Source organism: Hyaloscypha bicolor (genome assembly GCF_002865645.1).
Source record: "Hyaloscypha bicolor E unplaced genomic scaffold K444scaffold_15, whole genome shotgun sequence".
NCBI lineage: Eukaryota > Fungi > Ascomycota > Leotiomycetes > Helotiales > Hyaloscyphaceae > Hyaloscypha > Hyaloscypha bicolor.
The window spans coordinates 216,935-243,675 of record NW_020194517.1 but is presented as its reverse complement, the minus strand read 5'-3'; the positions used below and the strand labels follow the sequence as shown (position 1 = coordinate 243,675).

Sequence of the window (26,741 nt, the reverse complement as noted above, 5' to 3'; positions counted from 1 at the left end):
ATTGATTATTCACACAATTAACTGGTTTTGGCTTATTCAGTGAATGACGCCCAATCGCCCAATCTGTGATGGTACTTCTTACCCCCGTTCTCTGCAGCTGCAAATGCACTTACAAGGGTCTCACAACCCATCATTCACGGGTGACGGTTGACAACCACATCATCATCTGAAGTGGCAATAGTTCTCACCACCAGCATTCCGAACACTCCCACGAATATGCGCCTGTATCGATAGCATCGCCAACCCGCCCGGCCACAACTATCAGATGGCAGACACGAACGACCTACCTCTCGTAACGCTACTACTCCTATTCACCGCCTGTTTTGTCTCCGCCTTCATCGTGCTACAAGTCGCAACGACGTACACCAGCGCATACCTCGCTGCTCCCAATGAAATCACGACATTCATCGATGCGGTTGACTTCTCCATCCAAGAGAACGAATCTTACGATAGGGATGTGGCGAAGGTCCAGCGGCTCGAGGACAAGCTGCGGATGGGGAAGTTGTTGAGGGAGATACAGAAATGTGGTGATGACCTTAGGGAAGATCTGAACGGACTATTGATTGATGAAGGAGGGACGAGATTAAGGTCCAGTACAAGGTTATTGTGGGCATCGAAGAGAAAAAGATTGGAGGAGAGTGTGAGGAGACTCGATCTACTGCGAATGAGGTTCTTGGTAGTATACATGGGCCTTGTAGCTGCGAAGAGTACTTCTGAACATCACGGTTCGGCCAAGGACCCTGAAAAACACCATCAAAAGGTATCGGTACGACCCACGTTGCCGCATGCTTTGACCGAAGGCATCCAGAGGAAACCGCCACTTCGACGACTCACCACGCAAGCCATGGGCCATGGGGATAACGTTGGAAGCCCCCAGCGGCAAGGATGGGCTGGAGTCGTGGCAGAGTTACAGAGATCTCCGTTGATGCACAAGAGGCATGCTTCCATCGAATCATCCATGGCCAGTCCCAGATGAAACACCGTCCACGTGAGATTATTCGGCCACGCATCAGATCGATCCAATCAATCTGTAATCGAATCAGCCAAATATTACATCAATACTTGCTACCATGGCATATCCTCCAGGCTCGCCCTTTATTTACAGCCCTCTCAACAAAGCCACGGCCCCAACTCGAACCACATCACCATTCCCAAACTCAAGAATCACGAAGCCACGACACCCACGGCCAAGTTCACGACCTCGATCCCGCATTGCTGGAGTACTGCCGTCACAATCATCACATAGAAACATAGAAAGGAAGGGAGGTGTACGCCATATGGGAGTTTTCTAGCACTCGCACTTGCATTCGGCGTTTACGCCCAGCCATTTTGCTGAATTTGGTTGATTTAGTTAAGAGATACCCCTGTCCAGCTCGGCGTCGATACATTATATTGCAGTACAATCTAAATACAATCTTGTTTTCTATCCTCATTAGTCCTCTTTAGAAATTAGTGAAATCTCCGATCAACACTCTGAGAAGTTTCGCCCTTTTGAGACGTGAAACTTCTTCAAAAGTTGAGAAAGTTGAAGATATGCTCCGACCGGCCTTCGTAATTTGTTTCCAATTTTGTCTTCAAAGCTGGAGAATTCCGGACGTTGAATATTCATCTGATGGAAAGTTTCATCTCATAGGGGTTTCCATCTAATTGATTTTCATCTGAGCATGAAAATGTAGTGAATAGCAATATCTATAGGTTTGTTGCATCTCGCTTCAATGTTCTAAACTTTCTGGTACAATGAAAGATACCCTCCCCGATGTTCCAAACTCCCCTGAACATCGAACGTCTCTCCTTCAACCTCATCTCAGAACCGAGAGTTTTGCTGTACAGTACATGGCCATTCAATGTTCGAAAGTGCCTTGGGACAATGAGCTCCTCTCCCGTCGTACTTATATAGATAGAAAGATGGTAAGAATTAAGATCTGAAATAAATTAATCCAACGCTATGGCCTCTTCAGGAGCACGTTTCGTAAATACAATCAATCAATCGTAAATGAGGACCATCGATAGATCCTCTTATCCTTTTAACCCCCATATATCATCATGAAAAAAAGGCGGAAAGCACTTCATGAGTGGTATCTATAACCAACGACGAAGCCCCTTGACTCGAACAACAGCGTAGTCGACCGAATGGCGTGCAAAGAAAGAAGTGCGCCGATGCGCCAATGGGTTGAGTAAAGTTTATATAAAAGCAGAGGTCCACCGATTTTTTGCAGTGCCGAAGCCAAGTTGAGAGAGATATAGGAAAATAAATATGCTCAGATCTTCAAGCGACCTTCTTTCGGCCGAACATTCGCTGAAATGCGCTCGCCTCCGTTTGCGGCTGCGTTTGCGTACTGCTTGGAGGCTCGCTCCTCATCAGGAAATCGGCCAGATCGTTCGTTCTGCTCCCAGAGGATACGGCATCCCGAGGCTGATAACTCTTTTGAGCAACTTTGGTTCGGCTGGTATTCCGGGCAGTATGCAGTTGTGAAACATAGTTGCTCGTCGGTGGTGGGGGTTGATTCAGATTCATCGTCGTGCTGTATTTCGCAGCGATGGGCGTATACGACTGTCTTGGTTGTTGTGGCCGGACGATCTGGCTGGTGACATCTGGTTTCGGCGGGATTTGGGGGCCAGAACCATTTCGACCAAAACGGGACATCAGATTCGATGTGCTAGATTTCTTTCTGATGTTCTTGTCAGGTACGAAAATCGGGGTTACAGTAGACTCTGGTGGCGGAGGCACGTTTCTGAGGAAGTCGGCCAAGCTTTCCTCCTGAGTGACTTTGGGTTTTCGGGCTGCTTCGTATTCCTCTTCCTCTTCATCATCGGAGAAGTCAATAGCATAGGGATCTCGAACCCTTCGAGTCTTCCGTTTCGGCATCATGTCCTCCTCCTCGAAGTCGTGCCGGTTGTTTTGAATCGGAAGAGGCTTGTTCTTTGAGGCATTGGACAACAAAGCACTTTGTGAGTTAACAGAGTTGTGGGCAGATGTGGATGCCTGACTGTAACGTGGATCGGGTAACGAAGCGTCAACCGCTCTGCCACCAATAGCCCCTGACATTTGGTCTGAATCCATAGTAGTTCGGAATGGGGCAACAGTACGAGGAATTCGATGGCTCTCCTTGTCAAGCTGAGGTCCTGATCGCACGAAGTCGATCAGATCACTGATACTGTCACCGCGGGTAACGGTGGCATCGCGAGCTTGCAATCTGCTCCTACCTGCCGATGATTCTGTACGCCGTGGGGTAGGCCCTGCTGTGACAGACCGTGGCGATGAGGCGCTGCCATTACGAGCTACACCGTTAGCTCCCCGATGACCAGGAGCAGTCCGGGGCGGTATTCGCTCATAGGAATCAACAGGACCTAGAAGATAAAAAAAATTAGCATGAGGATAGGCGCTGGGTAGGAGTTTAAAGCCAAGGCGCATCTTACCAGTACTTCTAATGAAATCGGCAAAGTCTCCGATGGAATCCCGATCCACTCGAGCATCCCTGGGCTGAGGAGCGTTCGGTCGCACTCTTGACCCAGTGTTTGAAGGTCGAGGGACTTGTGTGAGTTGTTTCGCCGATCTGGGGAGTTCTATCGGCGGGTGCGAGTTCAATCCAGTAAGTTTGCTAACGGACGACGAATGTGACCGACTCGTGTTTGGCCTCTGGGCATCGTTGCTATTCGGAAGAATAGCATGATTGGCGTAGCGAGGTGACTCGGGAGACTGAGGAGAAGGTTAGCTCGAGTCAAGAGGGACCATAGGGGTGCATACCTCGATGTTGCGCATGTTCTGTGGTGTCAGTGTATATTGAATGGTTTGGTCACTGCGGATAAGCTGCTCAAAGCTTCGGCCCTTGTCTTCAGCAAGCGTTGATGTACTCTCCTGAGAAGTTCGGATCGGCTTGATCTTATGAGAGTTGGAAGACGACCCAGATCCGGATGTGTGGATGGATCTTTGACTTTTGGGTTCTGGGGCAATCCTTCGTGTCTCGTCTCTTGAAGGCCGCGGCGGCGAGCTTCGAAGTGGGTTAATAACGTTATATTGTGCCTGGATTGAAGGTTCTTGGTCGGGAACACGTCTGGAACTGGGTTTTGTCGAAGTGGAGTCCGATGAGGCATGGCTATTGATACCATACTCCGACATGCTCTGCGCGTCATTGCTTGGGGCAACACTACTGGCTTCATCTGAAGTATCTGGTGCTCCTTCCATCATTTCACGCAAAGGAGTGAGGGGAGGAACGCCATTTTCTACACCAAGAGCTCGCGTGGTTGCCGACAAAGTCGAACTTTGCTGATCGGAACGATCACTTGGATGAGATGTTGGACCATCTCGTAGATTTCTAGCTGCAGGAGGAGCGGAAAGAATGAATGTGGAGGTGTGTGGTGTGGCACCTTTGCTGGAATTGTCGGCTGTAAATTGAGATGAAGTTGGGCTTGGATCCACATCAGCGCCTCGCATTGATCTTGCAACATCAGCCGGAACTGCCGTCCTAGGCTCTGATTCGGTATCAATAGCCTCCTTCTCCTCCAGCTCAGAAATAGAATCTCCAGCTGGGTGCCTGACGCTGACGGACGATCCATTTCGAATGACAGGGCTGGAAGTAGCACCTCTTGCCACTGGACTAGCAATTCGAGGTGTTGGAGTGTCCAAAACCGGAGAATGTATACTGCCGGGTCGAGACGTTACCGTGGGTCGTCCAATAGATATATAGTCAGCTGCATCCATAGACCCAGTTCGTGACCGGACTGGACTTTTGGCTGCGGTCACATCAATCAGTCGTAGAGAATGCACACTCGAAGATCGCACGCTGGACTGTCTAGAGAGCGCTTTGGGTTCGTCTGGAGTCATATGACCTCCACCAATTGAGACACGAGAGGATGTCATGATCTGAGGTTCTTCAGTGAACTCCTCCTCCGCATCGGTCTCCTCTTTCGAGCTCTCCAGTGCAGTGTATGGGGCTTCTCCATTTGCGGCCGCCACAACGCCTGCGACAACAGCGGCGCTGAGAGCAGCAGCTCCGGCAATGACACCAACGACAACGCCCTTGTGATCATCTGAGGTCGCATTTTCTTCATTGACAGCCTCCGGCTCCGCTTTAGCTTCCTCAATTGGTATAGGCTCTTTCTCAGGTGAACCTTCAACTTCTTCTCCATCCTCTCCAGCAGGCACTTCGGTTGATGAAGGGGATGAATAAGGCGCTCTTGAAGGGAGAGGTAACGAGTTTCTGCGGTTCTTCGGTTTCGGAGACAGGAGGTTTGCCGTCTGCGAATGCTCTGTCGACGATTCGGGAGCGGGGTGATCGAAAACGATCATACTCTTCGGACGTAACTTTACAAGAAGCTCCTCATCGGCGCTAGACTCTTCCTCCTCTTCATCATCGCTCTGCTTTGCAAGACCTGGAATCTCAATTTCTCTCACATCATCATCTGTAATTGGCAGAGGGATAGTCGCCGCGTGCTCATATTCAGCCAAGACAGCTGCCAGCGATGTCATATCTTCTGATATAGCCTCTTCAGGTGTCATGCTCGTTGCCCGGCTGCCTTGAGGCTGGGATGTCATGGATTCTCTCGAGAATGAGCGAGTCATTGAAATGGAGTTCGTAGGCGACCGTATTCTCTTCTTCCAGCCTCTCCATAACCGCCCTAGAGTTCTGTCCAAGGCAACACGCTCCATGTCCGATTCTTCCACTACTACACGATCGGCAATTTCTGACGGCGTGCTTATGCCTTCCCTTTCCTCCCGTTCATGCTTCGCACGTAATCTGTGATATGCAGCCTGACCTGCGACTATCAAAACCTGTTCTCCCATATATTCTAAGATTGAGGTGAGGAAAATAGCAACCGCCGGAGACACCACTCCTGGATTATTGGAGAATCGGTTGCTGCTCGAGCCTGGGGGTCCATCGAGCTGTTCCTGCTCGGTGTAATAATCTTCATCCTCCTCTTCCATATCTCCGAGAGACGAGTAAACCATGCATCGCAATCGGGTGCGCTTCCAGACCAATTCTAGATCCCAATCACTGCCCGGTTCCAGCCCGTTGTGAAATGCTAGTAATTCTTCATCTTCTCCGCCTCCCAAGTACTCGTGCAACTCCTGATCGGCACCGTTGATTGCATCTTTGGCAAGCTTCGGCTTCAAGACCTCACTGACTGCGGGTCGAAGAGACCCAAGAGACGTCGACTTCGATATGGAGAGAAAGTTGAACAAGAGCTGGTCCAGAAAGCGGTTGACCAATTTCAACGCAGGCGGGGCGACAAGTGCGGTCTCTCCAGAGGGCTCAATGCCGTGCTGATCGAACCAAGTATCGGCTAGGCTGTCATGATCATTTGTGACAATCTGCGAGGCAGCAGATGCGGCAATGAAGGCGGGATCTGGTGTAATTGATGTTGGTGGAGAGAGCAAGTTCCCAAATCCTGTCAAAGAAGGCCTGTCGCTCGAGATGCTATGCGATCTTGATGATCGACCAGTGTGTACCGCGAGGTCTGGAGGTGCCATCTTGAGTTCTACCGGTATGTGACAGCGCCGAGTTCTAGCCCTCAAACACCATTCAAATCTTCTCCTTTTGTGCCGTCAATTCGTCTTTCATTAACCCTGCCCCCGGGATGGTGTTGAAGAACAAATCGGAAAATAAAAATCGGGATTTCGACGAGTCGCACGATCAAAAACAGAAGTCTCTGGGAATTTATCCAGTTAGCCTTCCTGCATCCCAAAATTGTGGGGAACCGAAACGGGAACGACGAAGGGGGTTGGAGATGTATGGGTTCCTGTCGGATCGCCCGACTCGTCAATGCATGGGATACATGAATGTTGTGCTCCTATCAAATTCGTGCTACTTGAAGCGAACTATGATATCGGAGAAGTGAAGAAGATCGTAGATGTAGATGAAGATAGGTCTGGCTCGAACCTTCGCCAGTTCCTCTGGAGGTCTCCCCTGAATGCGGAACCGTTGTCTGGACGTACCTGAGAAAGTTCAATCGCAGCTAAAATCGTCGAAGTCGCGCCGATGCGGGAGTCGGCAGACGGACTCGGCGCGCAGAGACACCGCGGATAAATATGTATGTATATATTGCGCTGCGAGACAATTGCAGCCAAAAGGTCGAGTCAAGGAATGGTGAGCTTCTGAAAGCGTCAGACGCTGCGCAGACTCGCCAGTTGTCAAGAAGGAGCGGACGGCGAGCACTGAGAAGAGATAGAGGCTGGAGCTGACGTGATTCGTGAAGCGAGAAAGTAGCTGGTATGGGCTGCCCAACTCAGGGGTCGTGCATCTAAATTATCGGATTCTGCTCGCGAGTGGTTAGATCCGGCCGCGAGAGTCTTGGGGGGAAGGGCGCATCCGTCGGGACCGTAGAATGAGAGGGCCTCATGAAAAGGCTGAAAGACTCGCGTCGTCCAATAATGGATGGAGGTTAGGCGGGAGATGGGAGTTGGGAGATAGGAGGGAGGGCAGAAGGGCAAAATGGGCGGGACGACGAGGCGCGGGATGGTTATATGTCATGATGTACAAGTACAGGGCAGCTCCTCGCAGGCAGGCTCGCAGGCAGGCCCACAGACGGAAGCTGGCAAAGAACGGCAGAAGGCGACAGATCTGTGCAGATCGGGTTGACACAATCAGCTGGTGGTGGCTGCGAGCCTCACAGCTGCTTTGGGTTAAGGTACCAATATGGCTTTGGTCTGAGCCACACAAGCAGTGCGCACTTCATAGTAGGACTAGCCTCCGTGTGCTCCACAAAACCCACGAACGGAGATCGTTGATTGTCATAAGCCAAGAAACGTGCCAATACTGGCTGAGCTGCCTGCCCTTGCCAGAACAAAGAGTCCAGAGACATTCCATGATGCACGGGTAAGTTGGGGCAACGGGGAACCTCCTGCCAATATGTCTCAACTCTTGGATCAAGTAGTCGAAGCCCTCGGGACGCGGCAAGAGTGCATCTTGCTTGCACCGAACGTCGACGGCTTCCCGCTGATAAGGAAGGAATCTTCCAATTCCATTGACGAGGAGAGAAAAGCAATCCCTTGCCCCAAGGATCGCAATAGTTGTAGCCACCGGTAGGGGGAGTGAGTGACACAGGAGTCCAAAAGCAGCATTCTGGTCGGCTGAGTGCACGAGGAGGACGGGACATCGAGGTCTGCGGTCAAGCAACAGTGGCCAGTGAAGTGGTGTGGTTCTCCGTACCTGCAGCCCAGCAATCCGAGCTCCCACTCCGGCAGCACAAAGAGATTGGGCCGGCTGCATGTTTCATAATTTTCCTCTCTTCTGCATGCATCCACGACTAAAAAGAAAGGGGTCACACCGATACCACGGGCCCCTCGGACGAGAGGCGAGAGGTGAAGAAGGTGTTGAGGTGTTGACAGTTGATCAAGAGGCCAAGACTCAAGATCACTAACTTGCACCAAGACGCAAGATCGCCAAGGCATGCGAAATTGGAGCGGGGAGGCCATCGTTCTAGTGGTGTGGAACTCTGTTCTAATTGATGCTTCCCGAGCGCTGGCGCAGGATGGCAGCGGTCCAACGACCGAAGCGATGGTGGTGGTGGTGGAGACCTCGCGTGGCTGACACCCAGCAATTTTGCTTCCTGATCAGGGATCGGTGACCTTACGGAGTACGGAGTACGACGGCGTGCCGACCGTGTGCGTGTGCGTGTGCGTGGGTGTGGGTGTGTGTGTGTAGGCGTGTGGAGTGTGAGTTGAGGGCCGCGCTGGGAGGAGGGGAGGAGGACAGGCACAAGGCGGGCGTTCGGGCCTGCAAAAGGCTGTACCAAGCAAACAAGCTCTTGCAGGCTGAAGATTTGCAGTGACGGCGGCGATGATTTTGACAGCTCGTCGAGATCGCACCGCCTCGCACCGCATCACATCTCCAGCACGCCAAAAGGCACCGTGCCAACCCCGCGGATCGTCCACCCTGGCACCCTGCCTCTTGCCCCCAACACGCAAGAGATGATTCGCAGATGTCCAGATGTTGCTAGTCAAGGCTCGCCTTCTCCGCATTCCACCATTATTCCACCCCTTCTAGATTCTCGACTTTAGTCGTCCGCCCTCAGACCTCCTCCACAACTTCCCCCCAATGAGGCAAATCCCGCTGCGAATCTTTGTGGAGACGCTTCAGGCTTCAGCAAGTGCTGCAACAATTGAACGTGCACTTACTCAGTCGCCGACTTGACTCGTTCCCAGCACTGGATCAATCTAGCAAGCCATGAACAGTGCTTGGTGCATGCAGTGCTGTCGGGTCTTGCTCTCTTCGTCACATTGCACCGCATTATATGCCGTGTTGATCCCATCAAGCATGGGAGACCTGCACGAAAATCATCCTCGGGGTCAGGGCCAGGGCCAGAATCCATCGGAGCGTGCCACCCAGGGTCAATCGCGATAAATCGCGTCGATATATCAAGTCGGACGAGGTTGGAACCATTCGCTGGTAGGAGTGAGAGGCGGAAAGCAGTTTCAGTTTATGCTGACGAAGTATATCTTCCCGCTTCGAGTCCCACCTACATCTACTATCCAAGTGGATCTGCTGATGTGCATGTCGGGTGCATCATCTCTCAAATCTGGGAATTGTCCATACACCACCGTCGTCCTCTCGCAGTCCTTATTCATCATTTGTGAGAGGCATCTGCAGAGTTCATGCTGCTCTAAGAACTACCACTCGCTCATTGTTGAAGCTTTACTCCTAATACCAGTTCTTCGAAATAGTCTTCAATGCGTTTTAAGGCCGGTGGCCAATTTCACCAGTAACAGTTCATTATCGAGTCTTGTCATTTATGTCTCTATCTACATCATAGTGAGCTTGCGTATGTGGTCAATACCTCTTGGTCAGTGACAATTCTGACGGAGGCAAACTTGTCAAAAAGACACGGATGATCGACACCATGATCGACACCATGATCGACAGCAACAGCATTCAGGGCAAACCCTGTCCAAGCAGCTCTCCTCTTTCCTCGATGTCCTCATCGTGGCTCAATGCGATCCTCTCGAGTCCCGCCTGAAGGTCTCAGCCGTCCTCGAACCCTTTCTTCTCTTCCAGGTCTGCGATGTGCGCTAGCTCTAACTCGATCTCCAGCACCATGTGCAGCTCGTCAAGCTCTATCTCTTCGTCCCCCACTCTGCACTTATTCATGAGTGTCGCCAACAACTATCGCCCTCAGCCAATCGGGCACCGAACATCTTGTCAGTCAGGTTCTGCATACCGCCGTTGCCCAGATCTGCAGCAGGCTCCTCGATGCCCTCCTCGCCTTCGGTCAGGTGGTCCTCCAATAGCATGTCAACAACGTCGTCTATACCGGGCTCAAGATCGGCACACTCGGCCTGCTCGTTCTCCTCAAGTGGGGCGGTGAGGGCATAGACTCTACCTTGGAAAACACCTAAGACATATGCTTTCTCATTTCTGCGTACTACTTCATTGTCCGTGAAGGGATCGATCTTCGCAAGTCTCGTGGCCAATCCTTGGTTCAGGAGGGCGGTACGCCGCACAACGCATTTCGGGCACCAGCGAGGATGAACAAAAGCGGTGAATTGCCCTCCACCAAACCCATTCCGCATAGGGTCATCACCAACGTCAAGCAGCTCCGCTCCGAGAGCATCAATGGCGTCACGGCCATCAATCGAGTCGACTGCGTGCAGACATGCGACATACCTGATGTCCTCGAATGGATGGAAGCTCCGAATATCGAAGCTCTTGTCAATGGCTCATTGTTTCGGCATTGCCAGGAACATTGTAGATTGTTGTCGAAGGTTGTGCTCGTGGGTGCTGGTGTTCTGTGACTTTTCTGATTAGCTTAGATCGAAGCCATGTAGAGAGGAGGGGGATTACATAGTCAAAAAAATGCTGGCCTCGTTTGTTTTTTCGCGGTTGAGGATATTCGCTCTTGCACGACTAATTTGGATTCGCCTTGGATGACGAGGTGATTTAAAAAGTCACTTGTCAGGAGCCTTTTCTTTGCCATTCTCGGTGCTTTACTTGGGGAAGTGAGGATCAACTTTAAAGTGAGAAGTTCCTCCTATCCTCAATTGCTCCTTGGCAATTCACTATTTCCATATTTCGCATTATGGGATCTTGGGGTTGTATCCAAGTATTTCCCATGGGGTTAATAATCAACGTTTAAAGTGGGTTTGGAAAGGCAGAAACCATTGGGATTAAAATTATACTTGCAAGATGTCACTCGACCCAGAAATCACTGCCCAATAAGCGGGAGATAAGTCAACTAGCTTGATCACCATTCTCTCGAACGAACTATCATCTGTCGACCTTCTCAATATATCATGCACTTCTCGCCGAACCTCAAAACATCTCACAAGGAAGTCTTCGCAAGACGCCTCAACCCAGCAATTAGTGCCCAATCAACAGGAGGTAAGTTACAGCTGATCGCCATTCTCTCGAACGAACTATCATCTTCAGACCCTTAGCCATGACCCAGACTCTTCTCACCGAGCATCAAAACATCTCATATGAACCCCCCAAAAAGGGTGCGGACTAATATCATTAGTGAGCGATTACAGGAGTCATAGTTTGATCACCATTTTTCCCCAAACGAACTATCATCTCTCAGACTCGTGCATACAAATATCCACATGGACAAAGTTCCGCGACTTCTAATTTCAGTGTCTAGGAAATGAGAGAGGTTATATAGACGGAGGAAGGCGATTGAACCAGGGACAAAGAAAGAGGAGAACAGGAGCCGGTAGCTTGATCACCACTCTTCTGGGAAGAACGAACTATCATCTTTTTGGCTCGTGTTACTTTGCTTCTATCTTTGCTTGTCACTCACGTTGTCTCAAGTGTCAAGGACTGGAACTCAAAAACAGAAGTTTTGGTTGTTCAAGTAATGCATTCTTGATTAGACATTAGACTTTATGTCGCGGAGGCGATGATCTGTAGTCGCTGTTCCGGCATGGCATCCAGCACCTGTCCGAACGCTCCTGCAGCGACAACATTTTCCTCTCTACTCCCAATTCCCCGCCAACTCATTTCCCAACTCCAACCCCAACTCGCACGCCCATCTTCTCAATCCTTAGTTGCACCCTCAAATCTCGATGTTTCACTTCCTACAGGCCGGACATGGCGTGTTGTATCTTGTGACGCCCGCAACGGTTGAATCACTACACCCGCTCCGAAATCTCGACGCTGTTGCCTCGAGACTTAAAGTTTCGACACTGGCGCTACCCCAGTGGGTGCAGGGGGTGAAGTACGATTCTGTGGTCCAGCACATTGTGAAGTGAATTAATGATTGCGAGAAGATGGATTAAAGAATGAATGGCAAAGGGTGAAGTGGTGTTTGAATTGATTAAACGAAAGAATGGAACGAGGAGGCGGGCGAGAGATGGAGAGGTAATTTATACTTGCGGAGTGGAAGAGTTTTTTTTTTGCATTGAGGGAGCTGTTCTAGATATTGCGGCTGTCTTCTTGTTGAAGTGAACAATTTAATTATGTGTCCTATTCTTGGTAAGAATGTTATTCGAATGTGTTACCAGCTTTCTTTGTCCAACTAAGCTTCATAGTCCAGAGATCTGGCCGAGAGCATGTGCAAAAGTTTTCTGCTAGAGATAAACGGAGATTAAGTTATCAATTGTATCACAGAACAAAGTAATAAACGTTCGATCCTTTAACCAGTCATGAGACGCTAATTTTAGATGAGTCTGACACCAGGACGGGGGCCAAAGCTTTATCGTTCTAATTCATCTTCGAAACTTTCCTTCGTGGTGCTTTGAAACATCATTGTAATTTCGTTCAGTGGCAAGGTCTGATTCCAAAACTAGGAGGAGTTACATTGTATGATCCAAAATTCTGTACTGCTAGTCTCTACACCTGCACTTTTCTGGGACTGCGAGTTCAAGAACAGAAAGGGGCAGCCACGTGACCCCCTATATTAAGCGAAGCCGCTCCTCGACAAATCTTGGTTCACCTTTCGTCAGCGCCGTATCTTGCCCGCACACGAATCATTGCAAAACACACCTACATGAGATCAATAAAAGTCCACAGAGGCAGACGAGAGTCTCAATCCACAAATTATTAATTATTAAATATTATTATCTGTTAACGTCCCGACCTCGTCCCCGATACCAATCACACCAATGAAATAACTCCCCAAACTCGATTCTTCATACCAGCAGTGACCATCGAAACACAGAAAACTTTTAGATCATGACGCCAACATGCTCGTCATTCAATGCACCCATCTCCTCACCCGAGACTTCCTTGTGTCCACACAACCCAGCAGTCATAGCGAACATTTCAACCATTACCGATACCTGCTTACAAGACGAAGAAGCAGATGGCAGCCATGGCGAGGCAGGAGAGGCTGGCGGAGAGCTTGGCACCTGCGCTGGTGGTCTGGGCTTGGGTGTTACCTTGGTTTCCAGTCGGACCGCCGGTTGAGTCAGAGCCAGTCGGGCCGTTAGAGCCGTTAGAACCGGTAGAACCGGTAGAACCAGAGCCAGTAGAGCCAGTCGAGCCGGTAGAGCCAGTAGAACCGGCAGAACCGGCAGAACCGGTAGAGCCAGAGCCAGTAGAGCCAGAGCCAGTCGAACCAGTAGAGCCAGTAGGTCCGGTAGATGGGCACTCGCAAGTGCTACCAGTGGCGTTGGCCTGTGGGCAATTGCAGGCTGGTGCTGCTGGGACCCTGAGGATGGTTAGCTATAGGTATGTTGGGTTGGTAGTACGATGAGCTCACGGGATAGGCTTGGTAGGGGTGGTTGAGAGCTGAGGCGCGGTGCCGTTCTTAGCTGGAGCAGATTCGACGGGAACGATGCTTGGCTTGGCAGGCTGGTAAGAGATGGTGCACTTGTTCGGGCAGTCGGTGACTGTGACCCAGGTTTGCTGAGTGGCCGTATAAGTCTTTGTGCCTTTCGTGAACTTCGTGGCGGACGGGCAGTACGTCTTGTAGGCAGTCACAGTCTCGGTGACCCAAGCAGTCTCGGTTTTGTTGTGCCAAGCAGTCCCGGTTTTGTTGTCCCACTGCATGTGAGCAATCATCCCCGTGGGGTGAGCACGAGCAGCGATGTAGCCGTTGACGCTGCTTGGAACAGCAGCAAGGACGGCGGCGGCGGCGTAAGAGAAATGCATCTTGAACGAATCTTTTGAGCGATTGACTTTGCAGGGTTCGAGCGAGTGTGAAAAGAGAATACTTAAATTGACAGCCGAAGAAATTCTGACAAGAAGACTCTGAGGAGGAAGATCGATGCATTAATAGATCAATGAGCAGCACTCAACGTCACCATAGGAGATATCTCCTCAACAGATACTCGTCACTTCGAGCCCGATCAATGACACGCGTTGAGTCTCTAGGACCCAGAAACTGAATCATATACCATGCTAAGCAGCCCTTATCCACGGCCGCTAGCAGCTGTCAAATCAATTGGTGTGGAAAGCGCATAAATTATGTACTTTTAGAGTAAGGCGTGGCGACGGCTCTTACCTCGACGTCTTCTCCGCTCTTTTGGACAGCAGACTTTGATGTGACGTTTCGGAGAAGACACTCCATTTCCAAGAACCACTGTGACTGATGTAGCCAAGACCTGACGTGTTTCTTTGCTGTCTTAAATACATCTTTCATCGTCTCTGGTTGGGTGTATCCTTCCATGATAGAATGGCCCATAAGCCTAAACATCGTACAATCGCCATGCAGTCATCCATGCTACCTATCCTCTGGAGCTCCTGAGAAGAGACCCACCCTCGTGCGGTGACTCTATTAATATCGTTAGTATGCTCAACAAGATATCCCTTGACGACATACGTATGGTAGCTTTGGTATGACAACTCCAAGTACAGCCAGAAAGTTGATTGTGAAATACGTTAGGTCGTAGTGGGTATAGTGAGTGCTTAGAAGGAACAGCACAATTGGTACACTGAGAAGGAACTTTTTTGCAGGTGTGTATTGGGCGCCATTGTCGATTTGCTCCCACATATTTAGGTTGTCGTAAGCACCTGCGTTAAACTCAAAAGGTACTCCGCGGACCCAGTGGAACATGAGAAACGACCCGAACATGTATGAAATGTTTGTCAAAGTCCACGAGGTTTCTTGCGAGACACCAGGGATAATGTCGAAAAGGATTTTGAGGCACGCAATAAGAACTAGATGTATTGTCCAGGCCCCTTTGGTATGATCATGTCAGCAATGGTGGCGGAAGACTACCAGCTTCCTTCGACAACTGAAGCTGTAGGTTGCCTCCAGCTTGGCATGGCTTGAGAAGTTTGGAGATGACTGACCCTTCGCATTCACCCAGTTTGCATTCAAATTTGGCAATGCTGCCTGGTCACTCATATGCTCTATTGTCTCCGGTGGCTCCTGGTATAGCAGACTACTCGACCGCCGCCGCCTCCCCGTCTTTTGTTCGCTCATTGTTCTGTACGGACCGCTCGGACGTGGACCCTTCGAGCTCGCGTCGTAGGAGACGGTGCGAGGAAGGAGTATCGGGGAAGACAGTTTGGCGGTGGTAGGAGGTGGAATATTGAGTGATGAAAACGCTCGAAAGAGCGTGGTCTCGATGGAAAATGGGGGTTTCTGACGCCGGCAGAGTTGGAGAGGATCTGGGCAAGCTCGATGGTCCTAAATCGGATAGCTTCACCCTGTCAGCATCTGGTAACTGTGTGATAAGTGGCGGAACGTAAGCTGGAGGAGGCACGCGCAGAGTGGCCAGAAGTACCTAGGCCGGAGAGGAATCCGGTCAGCTTGAGGAGATGCTCACCTCTAATTCGTGAGTCTAGACCGCAGCCAAAAGCGAGTGACAAGATACTGGGCAGGAAGGGAACAGATAAAGAAAATTTGGGGGACGCAAGTCGAATTGGGGATGAATAGACAGCAGAGACTGGGGTTGTCACCTTGTACGAGGTTGAGTTCTGGCGTTATTGACCAATGCAAGCCTCGACTAGCGCCAGCAGGGAAGGGAATTCTCGCCCGAAGAAGCCACTGCTCCGAGCAAAACTTTAACTCTATCCACAACAAACACACGACGGTGAATTTGCACCACGAGGGCATTTACGACTGCGGTGTCCCTTGGAACAAGGCTTCGACCTATTCAGGGCGGCTGATTCTAATGTTTTAGTCCAGGCTAACGTTGTAGGCTTCGAGGACGTCTGTCGTGGGCCGAAAACGCGATCTCCATGACTCGATGCAGTATCGTGAGCCTGCCGATGCTGGCGACTCCTCTGATGAAGAGAGATCCCATAAACGCGTCAAGGAGACACACCTACCTTTGGACACTATAAGTCTTGAGCTGGATATGGCGTTAAATGATTCTCATTCTCTCGATCAGCAACCCTCTGAGGTCGAAGCCAAAGAATCCTCGTGTTTGGAGCGTGAGAAGTCAGCGTCGGAGCTTTCGAGAAAAGTGATGGACAAGCCAGATGCCACTACGACGCGGTCCATTCCTGGCATTGTTGAACATGGATCTGATGGATTCCAATCTGCTGCCGGAGTTCAAAACGCCATACCTGCTACTTGGAACCAAGGTGTGCAGAGCGGAGTTCGAACTTCATTTGCAGGCAAGAGTAAACGTCGGTCTCGTCAAGTCAATCCAATCAGTCTCATGGGAGAGAGACCTGAAAGCAGCCTTGATTCAGTAATTCCATCTGCAACAGAGGAAGATACTCCTATGCTTTGTGACGAAGATACTGCGAGAGTCTCGGATGACAAGATTGATGAGCTCGTTGATGATGGCAAAGCTTTGACAAGCAATCAAGCACAGACCGAGATGCTTAGCAGTCTGGCTTCATTTCCCTATCAAGAACCACAGGCTCGCATCTCGGAATCTGGAAGCCATCTTGAGGAGCAGGCATGGGAACCGACGAACATCATAGAAACACAAGCAGGCCTCCAACCAGAGCCAGACTCTTCTGAGGGTGATGATAGTGAGGGCGAAGAAAGTGGGCACAGTAATATAGCTGGATCTGGTGGTCCACCTGTGATATCCTCTATCTCTGAGCCCCCAGCAAGGTTCCAAAGAATTGGCAAGAAAAAGTTGAGATATCTTACAACCGCGGAGAGGCAGGCTTATGATGAAGCTCTTGCAGTTCATATGGCAAAGAGGGCAAAGAATCGAGAAGTGAAAGCTAGAGAGGTGCTGGAAGAGATGAAAGATCCTCAGCCCCGCAGATCAAAAAGGAAGCTTTCCCGTGCCGAGCTCGAATTACTCGATCCTCAACAACAAGAAGAGTATCGTGTCTTAGAGGCAAAAAAATTGGAACAGCAACGGGAAACTTTCGAAGAAGCCACTCGCAAGGCGGCCCCGGATGATATTGCGAGGGGCCTCACCTGCTATCCTCGAAAGTGCAACCCATCTTATCAAAAGAGTGGAGTGAACTTTCCTCTTTCTGAGATACTTGATCAAGGCAAGCACATTCATATCGAACAGTTTTCTTTCAATGTGTTTGCGCCGGCCTTTCTTGCGGCACACCGAAAGAGACGAGACTTGCTCACTCAAAAGAATGTCATCGCAGCGTTTCATCTCTATGTAAGCGTCTTCTATAGCCATGTTATGCAATTCGGATTTACTGGTCGGCTTTCAACAACTGCGACAGCCAGTGATGCTTTGACTCTAGAGCAGGCGAAGCGCCTTGCCGATACGGAGGCTTCAAATACATCGAATGGTCCCTTGGCGGCAAGCAGTGTCGGTCTGGGAATGGTCTCTGTGCCTCTACTCGCGGGGGCAATTGAGAATCCCGACAAAGCCAAGGCTGCTGGCTTGGAACCAAATCCACCAAAACGTGGTGATACCAAAGCTGGCCTAAGAAAATCTGATTTCAGTCGGGTTAAATCATCGAAGAAGGAGAATACCGATCTTGGAGGAACATCCACCAACGTCGAGCGGTCCATGACGGACAAGGGACAAACCACTCCGAAGGATGATGATACAACCATGGTCGATGTGGTGGCATCGGAAAGTACGGACTTGATAGATGCCGGTGTCTGTGCCAAAGGGGTGCAAAGCATGAAGTTTGACATGAATGAAGCAGAACTTATTCTGCAACAAAAATATTTCCCCTCACGCACGGCCTCGACAACCCCTCGCTGCCTCTCATGTGGATGTCTTGGGCACAGGAGTTCAACTTGCCCTGCTCTTTCATGCACATCATGCTCTACTTTTGGCAAGCATTCTACGGCTTCATGCCCCTTCAACGCGCGATGTGACAAATGTCGCGAACGAGGTCACTTTAAGGAAGATTGCCCCGAAAAACTTGCTCGTTCCAAAGGCGAGGCAGTTGCGTGCGACATCTGTGGTTCTAAGGATCACCTCGAGATCGCTTGCCAGTACATCTGGCGTAGTTATGAGCCCAGGCCCGAAGAGATACGTACAGTTCGGGACATCCCGGTTCACTGTTATGTGTGTGGAGGAAGTGATCACTACGGACCAGAGTGCGGGTTGCACAGAGGCCGCATTCTCTCGGATGGAAATACCTGGTCCAAACGGAACCTGGAGAAGTACGTTGACCCTGCTAGTTCAGATCGTGCGCTTTCCTCTGGCATTGATTATTCCATCCCACCACGATCGAACAAGCAATTCAGCATCAAAGGGAAGGCCAACGACCCTATTGAAATCGATGACAGTGACGATGGTGAAGGCTTCATTCGGGCAAAGATCAACCCCCCCGTTCAGAGTGGCCACATTCGGTTTGGGCGTTCAAACGAGCAGTCTTTACCTAGCAGACCGCATGCGGCTGCTCAAGGATCCGGGAGCATGCACAACTACCCCGGAGGTATGACATATCACGCTGCTCAACCTCCTCAACCTCCTCAACCTCCTCAACACGGATTGAATCGACCAAGTGGTCCTCCGCAAGGAATGCATCCCCGATCGATGCCAGGGCCCAATAATGGGGGCGGAAGGAAGATAGGTGGTCCGAATGCCCAAAAGGGCGGGCCGGCGGAACCTGGCAAGAAAAAGCGGAATCCAAGAATTACCAAGAGGGACCGAGACCGCTTGCAGATGGAGGCCAACGCTCGCAAGCGAGGTTGATGTTATGGACCCTGAATCTTTTCGGCGTTTGGTGCTACTTGCGTCAGCCCATGACCTGACTGCTTCCTTTGCAAGGTGGCGGATGCCCTCGGTTTTCGGGCTGATGCTATCAATCAAGCCCCAGCTTCTCTGATATGCCTGGCGGAATTATTTGAACGTGTACAGTACCTTTGTGCAAAACATTCTTGTATGTTATTCAAGCATCGTTGCTTGAGCGTTATGAGCATCAAGGGTTCATGGGATTTGCCTCATTGCATCTTCCGGCGTCTGGGCATAGACTCTCAGTGGCTTATGATCCTTCATGAACAGATGAATAGACACAAATGAATCATAATCGTAAAAGTTCGTCTTCCTATGAAGATTTAGAGCTGCTACTCTTCTTCCGTTTGTGATCTGGAATTTCGGACCTCGCACCGAGGACCGGATTACCCCGCAAAGAGATGACTACACTGCTTAAATGGATATTATCCGTTTTAAGCATAAGTGTGCTTACCGTCACGACAAACTTGTTCGAGCTCTACAACACCGTGCAAGGCACTCCACCTTTACCCTTGAAATCGCATTTTATTTTCGTTCCCAAGATGGCAGAGTAAGTGCCAACTCCGAGATTGCGGAGAGCTGCGATTGCAGCATCATCACGTAAACGACGTGTCCGAATATACGCTGAAGCAAGCCACAGCCTCGAAGCACTAGGCAAAAAACTCACAACTGAAGGGCCTCATAAAGTTGAAGGTACACCTCGCCGAGTTCGCGGTTTGCTGGGTGGGAAGTATGTTTTCGATACTACCAGTGCTAAATATGTTTGGGAGCACGCTTATTGTTCGTCCTGTCCTTACTCTCATATCTGATTTATTGTTGCATGATCTTCAATGGAATGTAATTGATGCCAAACAGATCCATATTTCTACATCCCCAAAACTGCCTTTGAGAAGGGAGTGCTGGAGGAAGTTGGGTCCTCGGCAAAGAAGTCATATTGGCTAGGAAAACTGAGCGCAGGAGGGAAGATCACAGATAGAGTTCTTGCATTTGATCATGCAGGGCCGCTGGAAGATCTCGTGCGCATTGAAGTCTCTGCTCTCGGTTCGCACTCTCAACGCCATTGCTTTTTTCACTACTGACGGAATAGATGGCTGGTTTGTGGAAGACGAAAAGCTTCTCGGTACTCACCCAAAAGACCCCTACAAGCGTGTAGAATGCATCCCCTCTTCCCGCGAGATCCGAATCGAGGTCGATGGCACTGTTCTTGCGAAGAGCTCACAAAACGTATTTCTGTTTGAGACGATGTTAAGACCAAGGTATTATTTGGCTACTACGAGTATGAATTGGGAGTTTCTGACGGAGAGTGAAACGACGAGTTATTGTCCTTACAAGGGGATGGCTAAGTGAGTGCCACTTTTTGGATGGGTTGAGGGATGTTGCTTACGAGGGGTAGTTATTACAATGTCAATGTCAAGGGGAAGGAAATCAAGGATGTGGTTTGGTACTATCGCTATCCTACGGCAGAGAGTGCTTTGGTTGCCGGGAGGTTGTGTTTCTACAATGAGAAGGTGGACGTCTTCGTGGATGGAGTGAAGGAGGAGAAGTGAGTGCCTGCAACACAGACAACTCAGGAGTTCGGCCCGGACTTTTCATTCTCCTCTCCTGCAAGAGCGGATATTTTCCAATCGGATTACTCATGGCCCCGACTCTCTGCAACTTTTCTTCATTCGCTTTTTATTATCTCCGCCGGACATGAATCATCGAAGGTCCTTTAGACGTGTTTTCATGCCCTCGGCATTCGCGCTCTGTTACGCCGAACACGCTATTCGGCACACATCCTGCCCCCCTGTAGTCACACTGTGGGGCTTGATCAGAAATCTTCAAAATCACAACGCCACAGCATCAACGATTTTTTCTCACTGGGCTGAGAGGCGGACGAGGACAGCAAATCGTCCCTTCTCCTCTTCCCCGTGTACTGTTGGCTCTGACTCCGTCACTCCGAGCTGCGCAAGCGTTAATGTTGTGCTCCAACATTTGACCACTGTGGAAGCCGTGCAAGCCTCGACCTCTGCCCCTGAGCTCATTGGCCGCTAGAACGTCCCATCCCTTTTCTCGGTGCTTCGGTCTTCAAAATTGCTGGGACGAACAACGTCGGTGACAAGCGCGCCGTCTCCAGTGTACAGCCCCCATGTCTTTCCCTTGCCTTTGGTCTCCTTGCTTGCAAATTGCAACACTTGAGGCCGCAGGCCGAGCAATACACCGTGAGAAATGCCCGTTTTTTGCTAGTGATAACCAATGGGATACCCTTTTGTTTACTTATATCCGTTCTTGCTTATCATAAGTCTCGTATCTCCAAGTATATCTAACCCTTCCATCTCCGGTCTTCACATCGCACGTTTCAACCTGCATGATACCATTCACTTTCCTACCCATCACTCTACGGAAGATCCACAACGCCCCCATCTAGCATTGGCATCGTGTCCCGACTAGGACGCCCCGCTTTGGAAGTACCCTTGATATAATCCTTTACTCTCCCGCTACAAACCTCAGTTTATAATGCGGTCATCATCGGATACAGAAAGAACACAGGTCCCTACTCGAGCCGACAGCACAGAACATCTCGACGCCCTGACAGAGAAGACAACAAACATGACGGAACCACTTAATGACTCCCAGCTGGGACAACGCCCAAGCCGTCAACAATATGACGATACATTCGACGGCAACGAAGTATTAGAAGGAAGTGGTGAAGATTCTGATGTGGAAAAGGGAAACCAACACAGCGATAACGGGAGGGCCGAACAACTGAGGAGGAAAGAGTCCAAACAGAAGGACCCAAACTTGATCGAATGGGACGGCCCGGATGACCCGGAGAACCCAATGAACTGGCCAACAAACAAGAAGTGGATAGTTACCATTGCCTTGGGCATGATGACTTTCTGCGTAACGTTCGCCTCGAGTGTTTTCAGTAATGCAACAGTCCCGGTTGCTGAGCTGTTCGGGGTCTCGACCGAGGTCACTACTCTTGGCACTTCGCTCTTCGTCCTCGGCTTTGGAGCTGGGCCTCTGGTAAGTCTCCGGTCTTTGGTTGTTTGGATTTAACTTGCTAACGACACAGGTTTGGGGTCCTGGCTCTGAGGTCTTCGGGCGAAAGATGCCTCTATTCTTTGGCTACTTTTGCTTTGCCATTTTCCAAATACCGGTTGCAGTGGCACAAAATTTATACACTATTATGCTGTGTCGATTCTTCGGAGGGGCCTTCGCGTCGGCTCCTCTTGCAATTGTGGGAGGAGCCCTCGCAGACTTCTTTGGACCTGTGGACAGAGGCATTGCTGTCTGTGTTTTTGCTGCGGCGACCTTTATTGGCCCTATTGCGGGACCTATCATGGGGTAAGTTACCAGCTCTTCGATATCTCTTGAAACTTGCTGACCGCCAAATAGTGGCTTCATCACGCAGTCGCACCTTGGCTGGAGATGGACTGCCTGGATCACCCTCATCATGGCTTCCTTCTTCGGAACCATCGGATTTTTAATTGTCCCAGAGACCTCTCATTCAAAGATCCTTCAATCACGAGCAAAGAAGATTCGATTCGAGACCAAGAACTGGGCAATTCACAGCCAAAGAGACACCATCAATATTAATCCCAAGTCGCTAGTTAACACTTATCTATTACGACCATTTGAGATGCTCTTTCGAGAACCAATTCTACTCCTTGTCACTGTCTACATGGCACTTATATACGGAACGCTGTATCTCTTCTTCGAAGCGTACCCTATCTGCTTTCAAGAGGAGCGAGGATGGAACCAAGGTGTCGGTGCCCTCCCATTCCTGGGAATTCTGATTGGAGTTCTCTGTGGCAGTGTGACTATCACGTAAGTCACAAATCTTCCGTCCCTTCTTCAGCTTTCTAACCGAACCCAGTATCGTCACCAAGACCCGATTTGCTCGCAAGATGAAAAAGCATGGTAGAGTCATTCCCGAAGAACGTCTTCCACCTATGATACTCGGCTCAATCATTTTGCCAATCGGACTCTTCTGGTTCGCCTGGACCAGTAGCCCTCACATCACATGGGTCCCTCAAGTGATCGCTGGTATTCCTATTGGGTGGGGAATCCTGATGATCTTCTTGCAGGGCTTGAACTACATTATCGACGTCTACATGTGGCATGCAAATAGTGCCATTGCCGCTAATACTCTTCTACGGTCCCTTGCTGGCGCCGGTTTCCCCCTGTTTGCTAGAGCCATGTATCTCAACCTCGGCGTCAACTGGGCTACGTCCTTGCTTGGTTTCCTCTGCATTGCCATGATTCCGGCGCCAGTCTTGTTCTATATTTATGGAGCCAAGATCAGAAAGATGAGCAAGTTCAGCCCATCGGTCTAAGTCGAATAAAAATGGAGTTGAGTTAGAGTTTGAACTGGATATGAAGTGATGAGACCGGACTGGTGGGACAAATATCTGACTAGCGTGGAGTTCTGGAATCTGAAACTCTTGGTTACATAGCGTGGAACACGGTATAGATTTAGAGACATACCTAATTGTACAACCAGTACATTCGATTGTATAACGAAGCTTTTGAACAGACACCATCAGTACATGGTTTGATGTGAACTACAATTACGAAGTGATGACAGCACCTACCTAATTCTGACAAAATTGATGCTAAAAATCGATTGACATGGCTAAGTGCTGCAAAGATTTATAATAGTGCTTCCAACTCCTGATTGATCAGCATGCCTTCGCGATGGCATGAGGTAAAGAATAGGGGAATCTGTGGTCACGTGCATCTAAACACTCTACGCGGTCTCGCGTCTCTTGTCAGAAAAGCGCGTCGTCAACTTCAATCTTCAACAAGTCTCCTCCCTTCCACCACCACAACACAAGATGGCGCTTCTCGTAGACAAGCACCGACCACGGTCTCTCGACCAATTGACCTACCACAAAGATCTCTCTGAGCGTCTGCGATCTCTTGTACGTCCCGTCCCCTCCTTCCTTCTGCCTCCAAAGCTCACCAACTCCAGGCCCAAAGCGGCGACTTCCCTCATCTCCTCGTCTACGGCCCCTCTGGCGCAGGGAAGAAAACCCGAATTGTAGCAACCCTGAAGGAGCTCTACGGTCCCGGCGTCGAGAAAATAAAGATCGACTCGCGCGTCTTCCAAACGACCTCCAACCGAAAACTAGAATTCAACATCGTGGCTTCAGTCTACCATCTCGAGATCACTCCGTCTGACGTTGGGAACTACGATCGTGTTGTTGTGCAAGATTTGCTGAAGGAGGTAGCACAGACGCAGCAAGTTGACCAGAGCGCGAAGCAGCGGTTCAAGGTCGTGGTTATTAACGAGGCGGATCACTTGACGCGCGATGCGCAGGCGGCTTTGAGGAGGACGATGGAGAAGTATAGTCCGAATTTGCGACTGATATTACTGGCGAACAGCACGGCGAACATCATTGCGCCGATTCGAAGTAGGACTCTATTGGTGAGGGTGGCGGCGCCGACGGAGGGGGAGATTTGTGAGGCTTTGGAGAGGAGTGCGGGGAAGGAGGGATGGGCGGTGGCCAAGGAGTTGAATGCTAGGATTGCGCGGGAGAGTGAAAGGAATTTGAGAAGGGCGCTGTTGATGTTTGAGGCGGTGCATGCGCAGAAGTATGTTCATTTCCACCTCCTTTACCCATACCTTCAGACAGGAACTAACGGGGCTACTTCACAGCGAGAAAGTATCAGACAAAACACCAATACCCCCCCCTGACTGGGAAGCCCTGATCGGTCAAGTCGCCAAGGAGATGATAGAAGAGCGCTCCCCAGCACGAATCCTCCAAGTGCGAGCCAAACTCTATGACCTCCTCACGCATTGCATTCCTCCTACGACCATTCTCAAGACATTAACTTTCAAGCTTATACCTCAAGTCGATGATGCTTTGAAGGCGGAAGTCATCAAATGGTCAGCGTTTTATGAGCATAGAATTCGGATGGGCTCGAAAGTTATTTTCCATCTGGAGGCTTTTGTGGCGAAGTTTATGAGGATTGTAGAGGAGCATCTAATGAATATGGACTTTTAAGGGCAGGAGCCGGTCAATTTACTTGCATTTACGGAGTTTGGAGGAAATGGGGTCAATATCTGTGAGAAATGGTCATGAATAAATAAATGTCTTGAGATCTATTTTATGTCTTCATGCCGAAGTGTGGACGGTGTGAAGGACCCCAGCCATATCGGCCACATACTCGGATTCATTGTACGTGCACGTTTGTTGAGGCTTCTCCAGGAGTATTATTTACTATTCTTGATAGCTGTCGTATGTCATGCGCGTCATACTGGCGGATCCCGGGACTCTCACTGTCCAGGAAATCCGATAGCCACAGCCCTCAGAAGTAGATAACTGTTCAGTCCTCATCAAGCCCCGTCACCACCTCGCCATCCTCTACATCTGCCTCCATCTCCTCCCTCGATCTCTTCCTCCCAATCGTCGTATCCGACAAGATCTTGATAGGCGAATCAACCGTCGTTTTTGGTCCCGCCAGTGCTCCAGGACGCGGCTCCTTCGGCAGCGGTGGCTTGAACTCCCCATCCTTCACTACCCAACCGCTCATTTGCATTTTCGACCATTCTTTGGCCAATGCAAATCTCACCAGGTCTCCAGCAGCATTTGCGTCTTCCTTGCTGTCGTGGCCGTCCATCTTGCCATCAATGACCACTTGAATATGCCGGTTCAGGTGTGTCAGCATGAGCATTTTCAAGCCATTGCGGTAAGGGAGGCCGGCTTTATGGGGGAAGAGGAGTGCGGTGTCGATAATGATGGGGTGGATCATCCGAGTGGCATTCAGGTCATTTTCGAGACCATGGCCGATGAGCGGTGTTGCAGGAGAGAGATACGAGAGGAGAAGCGTACGTGCAGCTGCAGGAGACTCGACGATGCGGAGTTTGCCATTCTTGTCGTCAGGAGCAGATACAGACCAAGGAAGGGCTTCCGCCATGTGTTTAGGCCAGACACCGGAATAGCGAGAATTGAGATCAAGAATTGGGCCCATGGGGCGAACGAGTACATCAAATAGTGGCTCTCCGTCTGGCCACGAGGTTGCTGTGAGACGGATAAGTTCCAGCCCATAGACAGTGTATCCCATCTCCCCATCAATGCAGACTGGTCTATCTGACACGCTCGCGAGATTCTCGGGAGTCTTTTCAAAGTTCAAGATTGCTGCCAATCTCTTCACCTCGGATATCTTGAAGACATGGTTCTCGGCTTGCGTGCAGCCTGTCGAATCGCCCATTGATTCTCCACAGCATCGATATTTCTTGACACGTTTTGCCTTGGGTTCATTAGGGGAGCGCTCCTGGAAATATGGCTTGCCGAAGTGGTATGTGCATTTTCCGCCAGAGGTTAAGGCACCATCTTCCTCCCTGCGTCCAGGAAAGACTTGGAAACGAGTCTTGCAACGATCACAGACCTCCCATCCCTTAGCCATCTCGATCCCTTGTTTCGCCGACTCGATTTCCTTTTCGGTTGGGATTTCGGTTACATAGCCGTGCTTTGATAGCCCTGTGATGGGAGTGCAGAGTCGATGAAGCAGAGTGAGCTCCTCATGGATGTTCAGTCCTGTTTCGATTGGCTTTGGAGCTTCTGGCGGCTTGGTCGTTGGCGTGTCCGACATCGAAGTCGCTTCCAAAGCTTTTACCTTGGCAACTTCCTTTCCTCTCTCCTCAATCCATTGCTTAACAGTCATCCGCTTGTAAGCCAAAATCTTGTTTTTCACAAGATTGGAATAGATGGAAGGTGAAGCTGTTGCCTCCTCTTCAATATCCAAGCACATGGTAATGAGCGCTTGTTCGGAAAGAATAAGCTCTTCCTCGGAA

General features: G+C 50.2%; 8 protein-coding genes across 8 annotated transcripts; 4 read left to right on the top strand and 4 right to left on the bottom strand.

Moving 5' to 3' along the window:
• The first annotated feature begins 6 nt into the window (after positions 1-6).
• K444DRAFT_607197 (uncharacterized protein) lies at positions 7-1,393 on the top strand. Its single transcript, XM_024879128.1, has one exon. It carries the CDS (start codon positions 266-268, stop codon positions 974-976), a length of 711 nt encoding a protein of 236 aa, XP_024742704.1. The 5' UTR covers positions 7-265; the 3' UTR covers positions 977-1,393.
• Positions 1,394-2,266: 873 nt separating this feature from the next.
• On the bottom strand, positions 2,267-6,469 carry K444DRAFT_518127 (uncharacterized protein; the record flags this gene model as incomplete). The annotated part of the gene is made up of 3 exons (XM_024873836.1): positions 2,267-3,697; positions 3,746-4,176; positions 4,261-6,469. 3 exons carry the CDS (start codon positions 6,467-6,469, stop codon positions 2,267-2,269), a joined length of 4,071 nt encoding a protein of 1,356 aa, XP_024742703.1.
• Positions 6,470-7,668: 1,199 nt separating this feature from the next.
• On the bottom strand, positions 7,669-8,564 carry K444DRAFT_607194 (uncharacterized protein; the record flags this gene model as incomplete). The annotated part of the gene is made up of 1 exon (XM_024879127.1): positions 7,669-8,564. The coding sequence occupies exon 1, from the start codon at positions 8,205-8,207 to the stop codon at positions 7,671-7,673; it is 537 nt and encodes a 178-aa protein (XP_024742702.1). The 5' UTR covers positions 8,208-8,564.
• Positions 8,565-12,906: 4,342 nt separating this feature from the next.
• On the bottom strand, positions 12,907-14,273 carry K444DRAFT_153074 (uncharacterized protein). The gene is made up of 2 exons (XM_024870612.1): positions 13,636-14,273; positions 12,907-13,584 (listed from the first exon to the last, which is right to left on the bottom strand). Exons 1-2 carry the CDS (start codon positions 14,025-14,027, stop codon positions 13,218-13,220), a joined length of 759 nt encoding a protein of 252 aa, XP_024742701.1. The 5' UTR covers positions 14,028-14,273; the 3' UTR covers positions 12,907-13,217.
• Positions 14,274-14,488: 215 nt separating this feature from the next.
• Positions 14,489-15,660, bottom strand: K444DRAFT_607192 (Orm1 type endoplasmic reticulum protein). The gene is made up of 3 exons (XM_024879126.1): positions 15,171-15,660; positions 14,698-15,056; positions 14,489-14,649 (listed from the first exon to the last, which is right to left on the bottom strand). The coding sequence occupies exons 1-3, from the start codon at positions 15,301-15,303 to the stop codon at positions 14,599-14,601; spliced, it is 543 nt and encodes a 180-aa protein (XP_024742700.1). The 5' UTR covers positions 15,304-15,660; the 3' UTR covers positions 14,489-14,598.
• A 3,757-nt stretch (positions 15,661-19,417) lies between these two features.
• On the top strand, positions 19,418-20,570 carry K444DRAFT_607188 (DUF427-domain-containing protein). Its single transcript, XM_024879125.1, has 5 exons — positions 19,418-19,505; positions 19,596-19,735; positions 19,811-19,996; positions 20,043-20,298; positions 20,349-20,570. The coding sequence occupies exons 1-5, from the start codon at positions 19,498-19,500 to the stop codon at positions 20,500-20,502; spliced, it is 744 nt and encodes a 247-aa protein (XP_024742699.1). The 5' UTR covers positions 19,418-19,497; the 3' UTR covers positions 20,503-20,570.
• A 974-nt stretch (positions 20,571-21,544) lies between these two features.
• Positions 21,545-23,277, top strand: K444DRAFT_518017 (MFS general substrate transporter; the record flags this gene model as incomplete). Its single annotated transcript, XM_024873825.1, has 4 exons — positions 21,545-21,964; positions 22,014-22,285; positions 22,337-22,768; positions 22,818-23,277. 4 exons carry the CDS (start codon positions 21,545-21,547, stop codon positions 23,275-23,277), a joined length of 1,584 nt encoding a protein of 527 aa, XP_024742698.1.
• Positions 23,278-23,778: 501 nt separating this feature from the next.
• On the top strand, positions 23,779-24,951 carry K444DRAFT_639849 (P-loop containing nucleoside triphosphate hydrolase protein; the record flags this gene model as incomplete). Its single annotated transcript, XM_024884425.1, has 3 exons — positions 23,779-23,865; positions 23,916-24,538; positions 24,603-24,951. The coding sequence occupies 3 exons, from the start codon at positions 23,779-23,781 to the stop codon at positions 24,949-24,951; spliced, it is 1,059 nt and encodes a 352-aa protein (XP_024742697.1).
• Positions 24,952-26,741: the final 1,790 nt, after the last annotated feature.